This window comes from Homalodisca vitripennis, chromosome 4 (assembly GCF_021130785.1).
Source record: "Homalodisca vitripennis isolate AUS2020 chromosome 4, UT_GWSS_2.1, whole genome shotgun sequence".
NCBI lineage: Eukaryota > Metazoa > Arthropoda > Insecta > Hemiptera > Cicadellidae > Homalodisca > Homalodisca vitripennis.
The window spans coordinates 202,671,548-202,690,149 of record NC_060210.1 but is presented as its reverse complement, the minus strand read 5'-3'; the positions used below and the strand labels follow the sequence as shown (position 1 = coordinate 202,690,149).

The following is an 18,602-nucleotide window of genomic DNA, read 5'->3' as shown; positions in this document are numbered from 1 at the left end:
ATGGCACTGTAAATTAAATTGATCGGTTAATGGTTTACATTGATCATGTACTAGTATGCCCGTGCTGATCAGCAGCGCAGCGCTACTCGATATTGTAGTTAGCGGGGTGAGTAGAATAGTACATGAGGAGTTTAGGGTTATATTGATCATGTACTAGTGGGCCCGTGTCGATCCAAATAAGAAGCAATCGTAGGTTTTTTTATTCCGAAATTGTACAAAATCGCTTTTAAGTTTCCAAAAATCTCCACTTACAAAATAGTCGTATCACTTCTTCCTCATTAGGCTGAAACACTCGTATTACAATGTCTGGCCTATTACTTGTTGTCTCCAAGAATGAATACTGTCGGTTATTTCAGACCATGTAGGATTGCAAGTAAATGTTGTGAAGATCTCTAGCTTGCCAAACATTCTCACTAATGCCATAGCATCTACCTCACATCTTGATAATTCTGCATCATATTTCTAGGAGTCCCAATAAAATATGAAGGCAGAACTAAAATTCAACCTAGTCTCAACTTTTCATGCTCAGCCCTCACAGGTAAAGAATCTGTTAAGCCTATGTTTGTAAGCTTCAATACAGCAGTAATCGTCTACAAAAAGTTGCGGAGTAAGTTTTTCAATATTTATTACCGGATTGAAGTCACCTGCAGGACCATTTTCTCGGACTGCAATTCTATATAAAACGTACTCTCGCATAGTAACAGTCTTTCGTATTTTAGTTTGATGCACATCTTGAATTGACATATCTATGTGCCAACCTGTTTTACCTCATGGCCAAACCAAAGCGTAGCACACAGGGTCACAGTGTATACTATCATAATCTATATTTCGTAAAGCATCTGCTCTTTCATAAACAGTCAGTTATACGTCTATGAGAAGGAGGTGCTCCATCAGCTGTTTCAAACACTGCGGCAATTTCAGAAGTTGTAGGATCATTTTAACGCTGCTGATCTGCAGATGGTTTTTATCGTAGAATCGCACAACAAAAGTTATTGGTGATAACGTACAATGGCTTCACGACATAAAACATCATTTAAAAAACAGAATTTTAGGTAGAATGTCTATGCCTAAGTCTTCTAAGTCTCAACCAATTATAGTTCAAAATGAAGAGCACATTTCACTGCCTTCTTAAAAAAAAAGAATTATGTACGTTTATTAGCGCCGGCTAAATTGAAAAAGAAATGGTAACGGTACGTTTCAGATCCCTATAACAAATGTATATGAGGAAAACACTTTTGAATAAAACTTTAAATATACCAAGGATACGTTACTTTTTGTAATTGATGCCTGATCTGTCTACAAACGCCTTTAATTTAAAATTATAATGAATGAAACCGGCCTGATAGAACTGCTGTACTACCATTATATTTTTTTTAATTCTTTTAATATTTAGATATGCACCAGGTTTTATGAATAAATAAATATGGAACTAAATTACTTATTTAATTTAGTATTTTTACGTTGCCGTTATAATTAATATATAAAACTCTACACCAAATCAAATCAAATTTATTTCAAAATTTACAAACAAGCATGGGACACATAATATACATGAAATTAGTCGCACATGGGCCATAGAGGCGTGTGCGTGGTGACGAATCCGTTTCTAGTTGCTGTACATAGCGGTATTGTAATAGTTATCATTCATAGAGGCGTGTGCGTGGTGACGAATCCGTTTCTAGTTGCTGTACATAGCGGTATTGTAATAGTTATCATTCATAGAGGCGTGTGCGTGGTGACGAATCCGTTTCTAGTTGCTGTACATAGCGGTATTGTAATAGTTTTCATCATAGAGGCTTGTGCGTGGTGACGAATCCGTTTCTAGTTGCTGTACATAGCGGTATTGTAATAGTTATCATTCATAGAGGCGTGTGCGTGGTGACGAATCCGTTTCTAGTTGCTGTACATAGCGGTATTGTATAGTTATCATTCATAGAGGCGTGTGCGTGGTGACGAATCCGTTTCTAGTTGCTGTACATAGCGGTATTGTAATAGTTATCATTCATAGAGGCGTGTGCGTGGTGACGAATCCGTTTCTAGTTGCTGTACATAGCGGTATTGTAATAGTTATCATTCATAGAGGCGTGTGCGTGGTGACGAATCCGTTTCTAGTTGCTGTACATAGCGGTATTGTAATAGTTATCATTCATAGAGGCGTGTGCGTGGTGACGAATCCGTTTCTAGTTGCTGTACATAGCGGTATTGTAATAGTTATCATTCATAGAGGCGTGTGCGTGGTGACGAATCCGTTTCTAGTTGCTGTACATAGCGGTATTGTAATAGTTATCATTCATAGAGGCGTGTGCGTGGTGACGAATCCGTTTCTAGTTGCTGTACATAGCGGTATTGTAATAGTTATCATTAATAATAATAAACTATTTTTTATACTTTTTAAAAACAATTATTATATCAAGTATAAAATAATCTGTGTCATTTGTAGGCCACAGACAACATTACTTATGCCCCAATAGTCTAATTATTTTATATTAAAAATCATAAAAAATAAGGTAGGCTATTTGCTATAGTATAAATCATTAAATTGAACAAAATTAATTACTAACGATACTTAGGTTAAAGTTGGGTTATTAGAGGTGTTTAAAACCATCGGAGAGGCGAAACGGCGCAAGACGGCCATCGCAACAATAGTGAAAAAAGTTTGTTACGTGTAATAAAGTAAGTTAGTCCAGTAAATAAACGTGATCATATACATTAGTGTAGTATATAGACGAGAGCAGCGACTCAGCGTGTTCAGCACCGACCTCCAACAGCCAGACAGACACGATTTTTGTATGCTGACAGCGGGACCTGCAGGTCTCTTGTGTGTTGCGGAATATTTCTGAGTAGGAAATTTGCAATGTAATAGGGATTGGTGTAATTATACGATTTTACTACTCGGGGAGCCTGCAGGCCCACGCTAACAGCATTCCTTGTAAAATATCTATATGTGACAGGGGTGACGATCTCCTGCCTGTGGCTCCTTGCGAAAACCAGTACCGGTAAGCTTTTAATATATAACTGCCGAATTGATAACAATTATTGTGTCTCCGCATAGAGCAAGATAGTCGGGTATCTGTTGTGTGTTTTAACGCTGCCTTAATAACTAAATTATAAACAGTCATTAAAATAGAACTATAAGCCCCTCCCCATACTATAATACCATATTGTAAAATTGATTGTGCATGGGCGTAATAAATAGTTTTAATTTCATTGGGATTTAATATTTCAGTTAATTGATCAAATACGTAAATCATTTTCATTAGTTTAGATTTTAAAATGTGAATGTGTGGTTCCCATTTTAGTTTTGAATCCATGTTGACTCCATGTACCTGTACTGGTTCACCCTCTGTAACACCCGACAATCACAGGAGCCACTGTTCGTGTCACCGCAAGAGTGGAGTAAAATCTCATGTCCACAGGCGGCTCGCCCGCGCTGCGCAATGAGATCGGCATACATTTAGTTTTTGAAACATTCATGGTTAGAATATTTTCATCAAACCAACGTTTTACTAACGCCAATCCTCCTGCAGCAACACGGTAGACCTCCTTCCACGATCCCCGCTTAAACAATATTGCAGTGTCATCCGCAAACAGAAATATCCTACCAGTAATCTCGAGTTTTACTTTATTATTTATATAACATATAGTAAAACTCAAGATTATTGGTAGGATATATATAGTTAAGAGTAATCATTTGTAACTATATTATCCATATAACATATAGTTACAAATAATTATTCTTAACTCTTTTTTTTGCAATTGCATGACAATTGACTAAATTTCAATCTAATAATGAGTACAATGCCATTTCGATAAACACATATAAACAGAATATTTGTTTTAAAACTTTGGTTTATTAAATACTTCTCAGTAGGGATCTAATTAAATTTTAATTAAAATTTATTGGGTGCCAGTAATGACAATTTAGCGGGTGCCAGTAATGAATATTTAGCCGGTGCCAGTAATGACAATTTAGCGGGTGCCAGTAATGACAATTTAGCGGGTGCCAGTAATGACAATTTAGCGGGTGCCAGTAATGACAATTTAGCGGGTGCCAGTAATGACAATTTAGCCGGTGCCAGTAATGACAATTTAGCGGGTGCCAGTAATGACAATTTAGCGGGTGCCAGTAATGACAATTTAGCGGGTGCCAGTAATGACAATTTAGCGGGTGCCAGTAATGACAATTTAGCGGGTGCCAGTAATGACAATTTAGCCGGTGCCAGTAATGACAATTTAGCGGGTGCCAGTAATGACAATTTAGCGGGTGCCAGTAATGACAATTTAACGGGTGCAAGTAATGACAATTTAACAGGTGCAAGTAATGACAATTTAGCGGGTGCCAGTAATGAAAATTTAGCGGGTGCCAGTAATGACAATTTAGCGGGTGCCAGTAATGACAATTTAGCGGGTGCCAATATTGACAATTTAGCGAGTGCCAGTAATGACAATTTAGCGGGTGCCAGTAATGACAATTTAGCGGGTGCCAGTAATGACAATTTAGCGGGTGCCAGTAATGACAATTTAGCCGGTGCCAGTAATGACAATTTTGCAGGTGCCTATGGTTTCCCGTCTCCGGTGAGCTACTTTGTCAAGAAAAGTGTGTAATAGTAAATGTCGATGTCACCTTGGATTTCCACTCAATTCCATCTTATTCGTTCCTCTGAGGCATCACGCCTTAGGATATTTGATATCTTATCTAAGGTTAATTGGTTATTTACCGGGTATCTAGAGCTTCCCATTTCGGGTGAACAACTTGGCCAAGAACAGTGCATTATAGACAATCTGGATGTCACCTTGGATTTCCACTCAATTCCATCTTATTCGTTCCTCTGAGGCATCACGCCTTAGGATATTTGATATCTTATCTAAGGTTTATTGGTTATTTACCGGGTATCTAGAGCTTCCCATTTCCGGTGAACAACTTGGCCAAGAACAGTGCATTATAGACAATCTGGATGTCACCTTGGATTTCCACTCAATTCCATCTTATTCGTTCCTCTGAGGCATCACGCCTTAGGATATTTGATATCTTATCTAAGGTTAATTGGTTATTTACCGGGTATCTAGAGCTTCCCATTTCCGGTGAACAACTTGGCCAAGAACAGTGCATTATAGACAATCTGGATGTCACCTTGGATTTCCACTCAATTCCATCTTATTCGTTCCTCAGAGGCATCACGCATTATGATATTTGATATCTTATCTAAGGTTAATTGGTTATTTACCGGGTATCTAGAGCTTCCCATTTCGGGTGAACAACTTGGCCAAGAACAGTGCATTATAGACAATCTGGATGTCACCTTGGATTTCCACTCAATTCCATCTTATTCGTTCCTCTGAGGCATCACGCCTTAGGATATTTGATATCTTATCTAAGGTTTATTGGTTATTTACCGGGTATCTAGAGCTTCCCATTTCCGGTGAACAACTTGGCCAAGAACAGTGCATTATAGACAATCTGGATGTCACCTTGGATTTCCACTCAATTCCATCTTATTCGTTCCTCTGAGGCATCACGCATTAGGATATTTGATATCTTATCTAAGGTTTATTGGTTATTTACCGGGTATCTAGAGCTTCCCATTTCCGGTGAACAACTTGGCCAAGAACAGTGCATTATAGACAATCTGGATGTCACCTTGGATTTCCACTCAATTCCATCTTATTCGTTCCTCTGAGGCATCACGCATTAGGATATTTGATATCTTATCTAAGGTTAATTGGTTATTTACCGGGTATCTAGAGCTTCCCATTTCGGGTGAACAACTTGGCCAAGAACAGTGCATTATAGACAATCTGGATGTCACCTTGGATTTCCACTCAATTCCATCTTATTCGTTCCTCTGAGGCATCACGCCTTAGGATATTTGATATCTTATCTAAGGTTTATTGGTTATTTACCGGGTATCTAGAGCTTCCCATTTCCGGTGAACAACTTGGCCAAGAACAGTGCATTATAGACAATCTGGATGTCACCTTGGATTTCCACTCAATTCCATCTTATTCGTTCCTCTGAGGCATCACGCCTTAGGATATTTGATATCTTATCTAAGGTTTATTGGTTATTTACCGGGTATCTAGAGCTTCCCATTTCCGGTGAACAACTTGGCCAAGAACAGTGCATTATAGACAATCTGGATGTCACCTTGGATTTCCACTCAATTCCATCTTATTCGTTCCTCTGAGGCATCACGCCTTAGGATATTTGATATCTTATCTAAGGTTTATTGGTTATTTACCGGGTATCTAGAGCTTCCCATTTCCGGTGAACAACTTGGCCAAGAACAATGCATTATAGACAATCTGGATGTCACCTTGGATTTCCACTCAATTCCATCTTATTCGTTCCTCTGAGGCATCACGCCTTAGGATATTTGATATCTTATCTAAGGTTAATTGGTTATTTACCGGGTATCTAGAGCTTCCCATTTCCGGTGAACAACTTGGCCAAGAACAGTGCATTATAGACAATCTGGATGTCACCTTGGATTTCCACTCGATTCATCTTTCTAGTGCATTATAGACAATCTGGATGTCACCTTGGATTTCCACTCAATTCCATCTTATTCGTTCCTCTGAGGCATCACGCATTAGGATATTTGATATCTTATCTAAGGTTAATTGGTTATTTACCGGGTATCTAGAGCTTCCCATTTCCGGTGAACAACTTGGCCAAGAACAGTGCATTATAGACAATCTGGATGTCACCTTGGATTTCCACTCAATTCCATCTTATTCGTTCCTCTGAGGCATCACGCATTAGGATATTTGATATCTTATCTAAGGTTAATTGGTTATTTACCGGGTATCTAGAGCTTCCCATTTCCGGTGAACAACTTGGCCAAGAACAGTGCATTATAGAAAATCCGGATGTCACCTTGGATTTCCACTCAATTCCATCTTATTCGTTCCTCTGAGGCATCACGCATTAGGATATTTGATATCTTATCTAAGGTTAATTGGTTATTTACCGGGTATCTAGAGCTTCCCATTTCCGGTGAACAACTTGGCCAAGAACAGTGCATTATAGACAATCTGGATGTCACCTTGGATTTCCACTCAATTCCATCTTATTCGTTCCTCTGAGGCATCACGCATTAGGATATTTGATATCTTATCTAAGGTTAATTGGTTATTTACCGGGTATCTAGAGCTTCCCATTTCCGGTGAACAACTTGGCCAAGAACAGTGCATTATAGACAATCTGGATGTCACCTTGGATTTCCACTCAATTCCATCTTATTCGTTCCTCTGAGGCATCACGCATTAGGATATTTGATATCTTATCTAAGGTTAATTGGTTATTTACCGGGTATCTAGAGCTTCCCATTTCCGGTGAACAACTTGGCCAAGAACAGTGCATTATAGACAATCTGGATGTCACCTTGGATTTCCACTCAATTCCATCTTATTCGTTCCTCTGAGGCATCACGCATTAGGATATTTGATATCTTATCTAAGGTTAATTGGTTATTTACCGGGTATCTAGAGCTTCCCATTTCCGGTGAACAACTTGGCCAAGAACAGTGCATTATAGACAATCTGGATGTCACCTTGGATTTCCACTCAATTCCATCTTATTCGTTCCTCTGAGGCATCACGCATTAGGACATTTGATATCTTATCTAAGGTTAATTGGTTATTTACCGGGTATCTAGAGCTTCCCATTTCCGGTGAACAACTTGGCCAAGAACAGTGCATTATAGAAAATCCGGATGTCACCTTGGATTTCCACTCAATTCCATCTTATTCGTTCCTCTGAGGCATCACGCATTAGGATATTTGATATCTTATCTAAGGTTAATTGGTTATTTACCGGGTATCTAGAGCTTCCCATTTCCGGTGAACAACTTGGCCAAGAACAGTGCATTATAGAAAATCCGGATGTCACCTTGGATTTCCACTCAATTCCATCTTATTCGTTCCTCTGAGGCATCACGCATTAGGATATTTGATATCTTATCTAAGGTTAATTGGTTATTTACCGGGTATCTAGAGCTTCCCATTTCCGGTGAACAACTTGGCCAAGAACAGTGCATTATAGACAATCTGGATGTCACCTTGGATTTCCACTCAATTCCATCTTATTCGTTCCTCTGAGGCATCACGCATTAGGATATTTGATATCTTATCTAAGGTTAATTGGTTATTTACCGGGTATCTAGAGCTTCCCATTTCCGGTGAACAACTTGGCCAAGAACAGTGCATTATAGACAATCTGGATGTCACCTTGGATTTCCACTCAATTCCATCTTATTCGTTCCTCTGAGGCATCACGCATTAGGATATTTGATATCTTATCTAAGGTTAATTGGTTATTTACCGGGTATCTAGAGCTTCCCATTTCCGGTGAACAACTTGGCCAAGAACAGTGCATTATAGACAATCTGGATGTCACCTTGGATTTCCACGCAATTCCATCTTATTCGTTCCTCTGAGGCATCACGCATTAGGATATTTGATATCTTATCTAAGGTTAATTGGTTATTTACCGGGTATCTATAGCTTCCCATTTCCGGTGAACAACTTGGCCAAGAACAGTGCATTATAGACAATCTGGATGTCACCTTGGATTTCCACTCAATTCCATCTTATTCGTTCCTCTGAGGCATCACGCCTTAGGACATTTGATATCTTATCTAAGGTTAATTGGTTATTTACCGGGTATCTAGAGCTTCCCATTTCCGGTGAACAACTTGGCCAAGAAGAGTGCATTATAGACAATCTGGATGTCACCTTGGATTTCCACTCAATTCCATCTTATTCGTTCCTCTGAGGCATCACGCATTAGGATATTTGATATCTTATCTAAGGTTAATTGGTTATTTACCGGGTATCTAGAGCTTCCCATTTCCGGTGAACAATTTGGCCAAGAACAGTGCATTATAGAAAATCCGGATGTCACCTTGGATTTCCACTCAATTCCATCTTATTCGTTCCTCTGAGGCATCACGCATTAGGATATTTGATATCTTATCTAAGGTTAATTGGTTATTTACCGGGTATCTAGAGCTTCCCATTTCCGGTGAACAACTTGGCCAAGAACAGTGCATTATAGAATATCCGGATGTCACCTTGGATTTCCGCTCAATTCCATCTTATTCGTTCCTCTGAGGCATCACGCATTAGGATATTTGATATCTTATCTAAGGTTAATTGGTTATTTACCGGGTATCTAGAGCTTCCCATTTCCGGTGAACAACTTGGCCAAGAACAGTGCATTATAGACAATCTGGATGTCACCTTGGATTTCCACTCAATTCCATCTTATTCGTTCCTCTGAGGCATCACGCATTAGGATATTTGATATCTTATCTAAGGTTAATTGGTTATTTACCGGGTATCTAGAGCTTCCCATTTCCGGTGAACAACTTGGCCAAGAACAGTGCATTATAGACAATCTGGATGTCACCTTGGATTTCCACGCAATTCCATCGTATTCGTTTCTCTGAGGCATCACGCATTAGGATATTTGATATCTTATCTAAGGTTAATTGGTTATTTACCGGGTATCTATAGCTTCCCATTTCCGGTGAACAACTTGGCCAAGAACAGTGCATTATAGACAATCTGGATGTCACCTTGGATTTCCACTCAATTCCATCTTATTCGTTCCTCTGAGGCATCACGCCTTAGGACATTTGATATCTTATCTAAGGTTAATTGGTTATTTACCGGGTATCTAGAGCTTCCCATTTCCGGTGAACAACTTGGCCAAGAAGAGTGCATTATAGACAATCTGGATGTCACCTTGGATTTCCACTCAATTCCATCTTATTCGTTCCTCTGAGGCATCACGCATTAGGATATTTGATATCTTATCTAAGGTTAATTGGTTATTTACCGGGTATCTAGAGCTTCCCATTTCCGGTGAACAACTCGGCCAAGAACAGTGCATTATAGACAATCTGGATGTCACCTTGGATTTCCACTCAATTCCATCTTATTCGTTCCTCTGAGGCATCACGCATTAGGATATTTGATATCTTATCTAAGGTTAATTGGTTATTTACCGGGTATCTAGAGCTTCCCATTTCGGGTGAACAACTTGGCCAAGAACAGTGCATTATAGACAATCTGGATGTCACCTTGGATTTCCACTCAATTCCATCTTATTCGTTCCTCTGAGGCATCACGCCTTAGGACATTTGATATCTTATCTAAGGTTAATTGGTTATTTACCGGGTATCTAGAGCTTCCCATTTCCGGTGAACAACTTGGCCAAGAACAGTGCATTATAGAAAATCCGGATGTCACCTTGGATTTCCACTCAATTCCATCTTATTTGTTCCTCTGCGGCAACACGCATTAGGACATTTGATATCTTATCTAAGGTTAATTGGTTATTTACCGGGTATCTAGAGCTTCCCATTTCCGGTGAACAACTTGGCCAAGAACAGTGCATTATAGACAATCTGGATGTCACCTTGGATTTCCACTCAATTCCATGTTATTCGTTCCCCTGTGGCAACACGCATTAGGATATTAGGATATTTGATATTGTAGCTAAATGTTACTGGTAATCTAAGTACAATATTGCTAAAAATCAGAAATTTTTTAATGTTTTGAGTTCGAAAATTTAAAATTTGAAGCTTACGCGAAGGAGGATTGAATTCGAAAAGACGAGTTCACAAAATAAGGAATTACTATTTCATGTAGTCTACGAAGATATTGGTATTTTACATGACATTTCCTAAAGTCACTTCAAATTTGTAACATAATTATGTTACAAATTTAATATTACTTACTTATTATTATTACTTATTATTTGTAATAATTATGTAACATTTTTCAAAATAAATTGCAGTTTGTTAAACGCCTTAAACCGAGGCCGTGCTAGACGACACGTTGTCCATATTACTGTGAATGTAACAAACATAATTTTTATAGGTAAAACGAGTTTTACTATACTAACTACTAAGTGTTGATTATTTACTACAATTAAAATTAATTATTTATTGAAACGAACTCACGAAACTCTTCTCTTATATCTTGATACTACTACGTATAACAACAACAACAACAACTGACAGTAACAAGTTTGGCAGACTAATGGAAGGTGAACAGGACTAAACAACAGAGGACTTGTCACTCGGGTTCCCTTGTTGGATTATTGAACTCTAAATCCGGTCTGATCCTCTTTAGCCCACAATCTCAGGTTTTACTGATTACTCGTCGGAGATCTAATCCTTATGACAAGTTTCGTAAACCAATCACTACAGACGTACTAGTATAAGTTGTTCACTTATTTTGTAGTTCACAAAAAAATACTTATTTTATATATTAATTATAATAGGTAATAAACAATAAAATAGATGTATAGAAATTAGACCAAAGTATTACGACGTTTCAACTTTTTGTATTTTTAAATCTAAATGGTTTTTAGTGTTGGCTCGATATCCAACACTAACAATTGAAACACAACCAAATTATAGCCTACGCCAAAAACTGAAAATCCCACAAAATTCGCGAACTTTCCCTAACCTACATTACCTCATAACCGAAAGCTCTGATCCGACCATCGGATCACAAGGCTGAATAAATTAATTGTTAATTGTTCTACCCTATAGTAGTCAGTTATCTATACGATTTCCTATTTTTTATCTTACCTGCGCATTAACAATTCTACTTATATTTTAAGATATTGTTCGATTTATATTTTTCTCATGAGTATGTATTAATTAAATTTACAAAAACATTTAGTAGATCCATGGTGGCAAGATAAAATGAAGTGTAAAATTATGTGATATTCCAATAATTATACTTATGTACACACAAAGCAGCTATATTAAATACAATGTTGTAAACAAAAAATATCGTGTATATTTTTGGTACACAGTATGTAAAATCAGGAGTATGCTTGGGGCAGAGTTAAAATCCTTATTTTCATGAATACATAAAGTACACACTATAGTTAGCAGTCAAAAAGTAGCAGATTCTATAAATATTTATTTCGTAAGGTAAACGATTTGTATAGCGTTCATAAAAACCCAGCTTCGAAAATTCGGTTCTCTTTTTGACTAATTATCACGGAAGTAAGAAATATGGATGGGATCATTTAAGGAGACCCCTTGTCAGGACCTAATGTTCTAAGTACGTCCGGACTGCAAGATGTAATACTGAAATTGTTGTAACGCCGCATAGACAGTGGGCAGCTAGGCAGTAATACAAATAGTACAATCTCCAGTGTGGCTACAGACAGTGGGCAGCTAGGCAGTAATACAAACCAGTGCAATCTCCAGTGTGGATACAAGCAGTGGGCAGCTAGGCAGTAATACAAACCAGTGCAATCTCCAGTGTAGCTACAGACAGTGGGCAGCTAGGCAGTAATACAAACCAGTACAATCTCCAGTATGGCTACAGACAGTGGGCAGCTAGGCAGTAATACAAACCAGTACAATCTCCATTGTGGCTACAGACAGTGGGCAGCTAGGCAGTAATACAAACCAGTGCAATCTCCAGTGTGGATACAGACAGTGGGCAGCTAGGCAGTAATACAAACCAGTACAATCTGCAGTGTGGCTACAAACAGTGGGCAGCTAGGCAGTAATACAAACCAGTGCAATCTCCAGTGTGGATACAGGCAGTGGGCAACTAGGCAGTAATACAAACCAGTACAATCTCCAGTGTGGCTACAGACAGTGGGCAGCTAGGCAATGATACAAACCAGTGCAATCTCCAGTGTAGCTACAGACAGTGGGCAGCTAGGCAGTGATACAAACCAGTGCAATCTCCAGTGTGGCTACAGACAGTGGGCAGCTAAGCAGTGATACAAACCAGTGCAATCTCCAGTGTGGATACAGACAGTGGGCAGCTAGGCAGTAATACAAACCAGTACAATCTGCAGTGTGGCTACAAACAGTGGGCAGCTAGGCAGTAATACAAACCAGTACAATCTCCAGTGTGGCTACAGACAGTGGGCAGCTAGGCAGTGATACAAACCAGTGCAATCTCCAGTGTGGATACAGACAGTGGGCAGCTAGGCAGTGATACAAACCAGTGCAATCTGCAGTGTGGCTACAGACAGTGGGCAGCTAGGCAGTGATACCTATCAGTACAATTTCCAGTGTGGCTACAGACACTGGGCAGCTAGCCAGTGATACAAACCAGTGCAATCTCCAGTGTGGCTACAGACAGTGGGCAGCTAGGCAGTGAATCCTATCAGTACAATTTCCAGTGTGGCTACAGACACTGGGCAGCTAGCCAGTGATACAAACCAGTGCAATCTCCAGTGTGGCTACAGACAGTGGGCAGCTAGGCAGTGATACCTATCAGTACAATTTCCAGTGTGGCTACAGACACTGGGCAACTAGCCAGTGATATAAACCAGTGCAATCTCCAGTGTGGCTACAGACAGTGGGCAGCTAGGCAGTGATACATATCAGTACAATATCCAGTGTGGCTACAGACGTGTCGATAGGAACTGTGAACAGTACACTACAATCAAGTTTTAGCTGTGAGAAAACAATTGTGGAGCGGTGGTGGAGCGGTGGTGAGGGAGTGAGTCCGGCTTTCACCACCACTCCGCTTGTGTTTTATTGCCTGCAGAGGAGTTCGATCTCTAATGGCCGGTCAGCACGGTGGGTTACTCTATCGAGTTGGTTTAAACCTAATATATATATATTTTTTTTTTTTCAACAGGTTTATTTAATTTTCGAAATAATTGTAATACAATTAAGTCGGTTTATTAAAAAAATTATAAATGAAATTGAATTACTACAATTTTTTTTAAAATTTAATGAAGTTTAGTTTAAAGTCTTGTAGACGTACCTCTGTGATCCCTGAACATGTGTAATATCTAAAGAAACGACACAGTTGCCAGATTTCTACACAACATTAAAATAAAACATATTTTTATAATTTTTAAGTAAACCAATGTCCGAACACTACTAATGATTTTGGTGGAAATATGTTTGTAATTTAATAATTCGGCATATAATTACAAGACTATTTCCGTAGATATAAAATTCTTTTTAATTTATCGTAATTCCTAGAAGAACGAAAAACACAAATGTTTAATTTTTATTACTTTTATGGAGTGAGTTATACAGTATATACAGTTATACAGAGTTATACAGTATACAGAAATGGTTTTACTAGTCTAGTTCAGGAACCAACAAGATTAACAGAGTTTTCTAAAACATGCATAGATCATGTTTTTGCTAAGATATCAGACTATAATAGAACTGATATAAAGACAGAAGTGATTGACTTAGATATAACAGATCATTGTTTAGTGAAGGTCATTGTGATGGTGCAGATGGAGGGGGTGGAGGGGCTTCCACAGCTGACTCCACCTGCTTATCGCATAGATTACGGTGCCCTGAACCTCTTACTTGATAACGTTGACTGGACTGAAGTGTATTGTGAAGAGAATGCCTCTATTGCTTTTGATATTTTCCATACAATTCTCACAAATTGTATAGATAAAAGTAAAAAACAAATTATTCCAAGGAGAAGCATTAAAAGGTTAAAACCTTGGATAAATAATTATATCTGTATAAAAATCAAAACTGGAAATAAACTTTATAAAAATATTAAAAAACATCCACAGAATGAAACTCTAAAAAATTATTATGTTACATATAAAAATAAGCTTAGGACAGAAATCAGGGATTTAAAAAATACATTTTATAAAAATAAATTAATAAACTGTAATAGAAATTCAGATAAGCTTTGGAAAGTTATAAATGAAATCACGGGTCAATGCAGATCAAAAGAAAAATGTTCAGAAATTGTTAATAACGGAATAAGTATTAAAGACAAAAAGCTATTGCAAGTGAATTTAATAATTATTTTTTAAATATTACTGAAAATCTAAATTTAAACAGAGAGAAACCCAACAATTTTCAAAATTTATGTTTTAAAAATATATTTAATAACGAGTTTCAACTAAACTCCATGTTTGTAGATTATGTAAGTGAACAAGATGTAATAAATGTTATAAAATCTTTAAGAAATGGTATATCTCCAGGAAATGACGGGATAAGTTCCTTTATGATTAAAAACATCTACTGAAATTAGTTAATGTTTTGTCTTATTTAATAAATCTTAGTTTTGAAACAGGGCTTTTTCCAGAAAAACTTAAAGAAGCAGTTGTAACACCGATTCATAAGGGAGGACAGGCAAATTTATGTAGTAATTATCGTCCTATTAGTTTACTTTTAACTTTTTCTAAAGTTTTTGAGAAAATAATGAAGAAAAAATTAGTTGCTTATTTAGATAAAATAAAGTTTTTTAGTAAAAATCAGTTTGGTTACAGAGATTCACTGAGTACAGAATAAGAGGAAATATTTACAAATGGTTTGAAAGTTATTTGCTAAATAGGAAACAATGTGTGAAAATTGAGGACTGTTTAAGTGAAATTAAGGTTATTCACCAAGGGGTACCACAGGGCTCAGTACTAGGTGCTATCCTTTTTCTAATATTTATTAATGATTTTTGCAATGCTAAATTTAAAGGGAAATTAACTTCATTTGCTGATGATACAGCCCTGTGTTACACAGAAAAAAATATAAATTCAGTTGAAGATAAAATAAATTTTGACCTTAAAGCAATTCAGTGGTGGCTTTCAGAGAATCACATGTTATTAAACGTTGACAAAAGAAAGTATATGATATTTAGTTTAAGAAAAGAGTTTAATTTTAGCAATCCAGTAATTTATAAATGTATTAAGTGTCTATGTGAAAATAAAATTTGTCATGAAGCATGTAAGGAAGTTGGGAGAGTTAATAATATAAAATATCTTGTAATGTTGCTGGATCAAGAGTTAAAATGGAAAGTACATATCTCATCACTAAAAAATAAACTTAGCAATACAATTAGGTATTTCTTTTTTCTAAAAGGGATATGTGATAAAAATACTTTTAAAATGCTTTATTATTCGCTAGTTCAAAGCAGAATAGAGTATGGTTTGGTCTTTTGGTGCGGTACCTATGATTCAAATATTTACCCAATTAACATGATACAAAAGTTCTTTATACGCCTGATTTCAAATAAGAGTAAATATGAAACAACACGTCCAATATTTAGTTCTCCTAATATTTTACCTTTAAAAAATTTGTTTATATATAAGGTTTTAAAGCTATTTTATAACAGAAGTGGACACACACAACAATACAATAATTACAAATGCATATTAAGAAATCCAAATCAACCATTGTTACTGAAACCATATACCACTTTTTTTACAAAAACTTTCAACTTTATAGCTCCAAGAATTTATCATAAAATCCCCCCATTCTTAAAGCAATCAAAAGGTAAGAATACCTTCTTAAAACGTCTGAAACAGTGGCTTATGGAATTTGAAGATGTACACTTTCTTTTAAATATACAAACGTAGTATTTAGGTTTTTTTCTGAATAAGTTAATTTTTTTTATTTAACTGTTAATTAGATTCTTTTATATATTGCTGTATATAAGTTGTATAAGCTATCTTTAATTTATAAGCTTTTTAGACTCATGAAATCTTTTGTTTTAGCACTAGAATATTACTTTTTATTATATGTCTAATGTCTCTGAGAGCTGATATTTATTTTTGTTATTTATTTCTATTTTAGCAATGGAGCCTCTAAACAGGTTTTTTTCCTTAGAGGTCCTAAATTTTCACTTTTGATTTAATATAAATACTTGTATGTAATATGCAATAATTTCTCTGGTACTTATTAATATTTTTTGTTGTTGTTTAGTTCCTACATTAAATGTAAATGTGACTAAGATTTTTTTGTAGTCATTCCTGGCATGATGCTCTATTATTCTTAGTGCTAGCTAGTGCTCTCTTTTATTGTTTTTATTTTGTAATTTTTGTTTTCTAAGAATCTTTTTACTGTACAAGTATTTATTTTTGTAAAAAAAATTATGTACAAAAGAAGTGAAAATAAATTATTCTTATTCTTAAATTATTCTTATTAAACTTCACCATTCATAACTGAATTTTACGATTAGACAATATATAATTACGTTAATTCCTAAACTGAAAATAAATGCTATCATGGACATTTGTAATTGGCTAAGGATATAAGAGCAAACATTTAATTAATAGTAGGCTACTTATAATCAGTTTCAAATAATACTATTCTGACATCGCATACAATTTGTTCGTAGCAATTAAAAAAACCTGTGTTATAAGTGTAACTTCTAGCAGAAAAACAAGAGCAAACATTTAATAGTAGGTTACTTATAATCAGTTTCAAATAATACTATTCAGACATCGCATACAATTTGTTCGTAGCAATTTAAAAAAAACCTGTGTTATAAGTGTAACTTCTAGCAGAAAAACAAGAGCAAACATTTAATAGTAGGTTACTTATAATCAGTTTCAAATAATACTATTCAGACATCGCATACAATTTGTTCGTAGCAATTAAAAAAACCTGTATTATAATTAGTGTAACTTCTAGCAGAAAAACAAGAGCAAACATTTAATAGTAGGTTACTTATAATCAGTTTCAAATAATACTATTCTGACATCGCATACAATTTGTTCGTAGCAATTAAAAAAACCTGTGTTATAAGTGTAACTTCTAGCAGAAAAACAAGAGCAAACATTTAATAGTAGGTTACTTATAATCAGTTTCAAATAATACTATTCAGACATCGCATACAATTTGTTCGTAGCAATTTAAAAAACCTGTGTTATAAGTGTAACTTCTAGCAGAAAAACAAGAGCAAACATTTAATAGTAGGCTACTTATAATCAGTTTCAAATAATACTATTCAGACATCGCATACAATTTGTTCGTAGCAATTAAAAAAACCTGTATTATAATTAGTGTAACTTCTAGCAGAAAAACAAGAGCAAAACATTAATCATCTGTAAACAACTGTCGAGCTTAGTTGGTAGTGATAGAACAGTGGGCAGTAATAGAACATAACGAACGGGAACATTTTACATTTTTATTTCTTTGATATCGTTCGCTTACACTGCCAGATCATGCAAATTTTTATTCAATTTGTTCATTTATATCAATAATACTGAGTACTGAATTCTTTACTATAGTATTATGTATTTTTGTTTGATAACACATATTAATAATAATATTAAACCCTAATTAATTTTAAAATGTAATTTTTATATTAAATTTATCTTAATTATTATGAATAAATGTAGAATAAACCTGTATATAAAATATATAAGAATAGTGTCGGTTTTTGTGAACAATTAACTTAAAAACTGGTTAAGGAAATTGTACACGCTTGTGTCAAATTATCCTTGGATATATCACCATAAACATAAAATGTAAAGATTTACCCAGAATGTATTTAAGTAAGGCGCAAAAATGTAAGCTTCGACAAGCAAAAGTAGTAAATCATAACATGTGGGAGGGTGCTGTGAATAAGCTACAGTAAGACTCTACCTTGTTTGATTCACCACTTCAACTCAATATTGGCTGGAACTGATGGCACACCTCTCTCGGGCTGTAAGCGTCTACAAGCCAGATTAGTAAACCATAACATGTGGGTAGGTGCTGTGAATAGGCTACAGTAAGACTCTACCTTGTTTGATTCACCACTTCAACTCAATATTGGCTGGAAACTGATGGCACACCTCTCTCGGGCTGTAAGCGTCTACAAGCCAGATTAGTAAACCATAACATGTGGGT

General features: G+C 36.1%; 1 protein-coding gene across 1 annotated transcript; it reads left to right on the top strand.

The window, feature by feature from the left end:
- Positions 1-1,567: 1,567 nt before the first annotated feature.
- Positions 1,568-4,605, top strand: LOC124361375 (stress protein DDR48-like). Its single transcript, XM_046815422.1, has 3 exons — positions 1,568-1,625; positions 2,864-2,996; positions 3,912-4,605. Exons 1-3 carry the CDS (start codon positions 1,568-1,570, stop codon positions 4,603-4,605), a joined length of 885 nt encoding a protein of 294 aa, XP_046671378.1.
- Positions 4,606-18,602: the final 13,997 nt, after the last annotated feature.

What these genes read in the sequence shown, in the direction of transcription:
- LOC124361375 (XM_046815422.1), top strand. Translation starts at nt 1,568, where the DNA reads ATGGGCCATAGAGGCGTGTGCGTGGTGACGAATCCGTTTCTAGTTGCT. An exon ending in TCTAGTTGCTGTACATAGCG is followed by an intron (nt 1,626 to 2,863) that starts GTATTGTAATAG and finishes GCAATGTAATAG; the next exon opens with GGATTGGTGTAATTATACGA. An exon ending in CCTTGCGAAAACCAGTACCG is followed by an intron (nt 2,997 to 3,911) that starts GTAAGCTTTTAA and finishes ATTGGGTGCCAG; the next exon opens with TAATGACAATTTAGCGGGTG.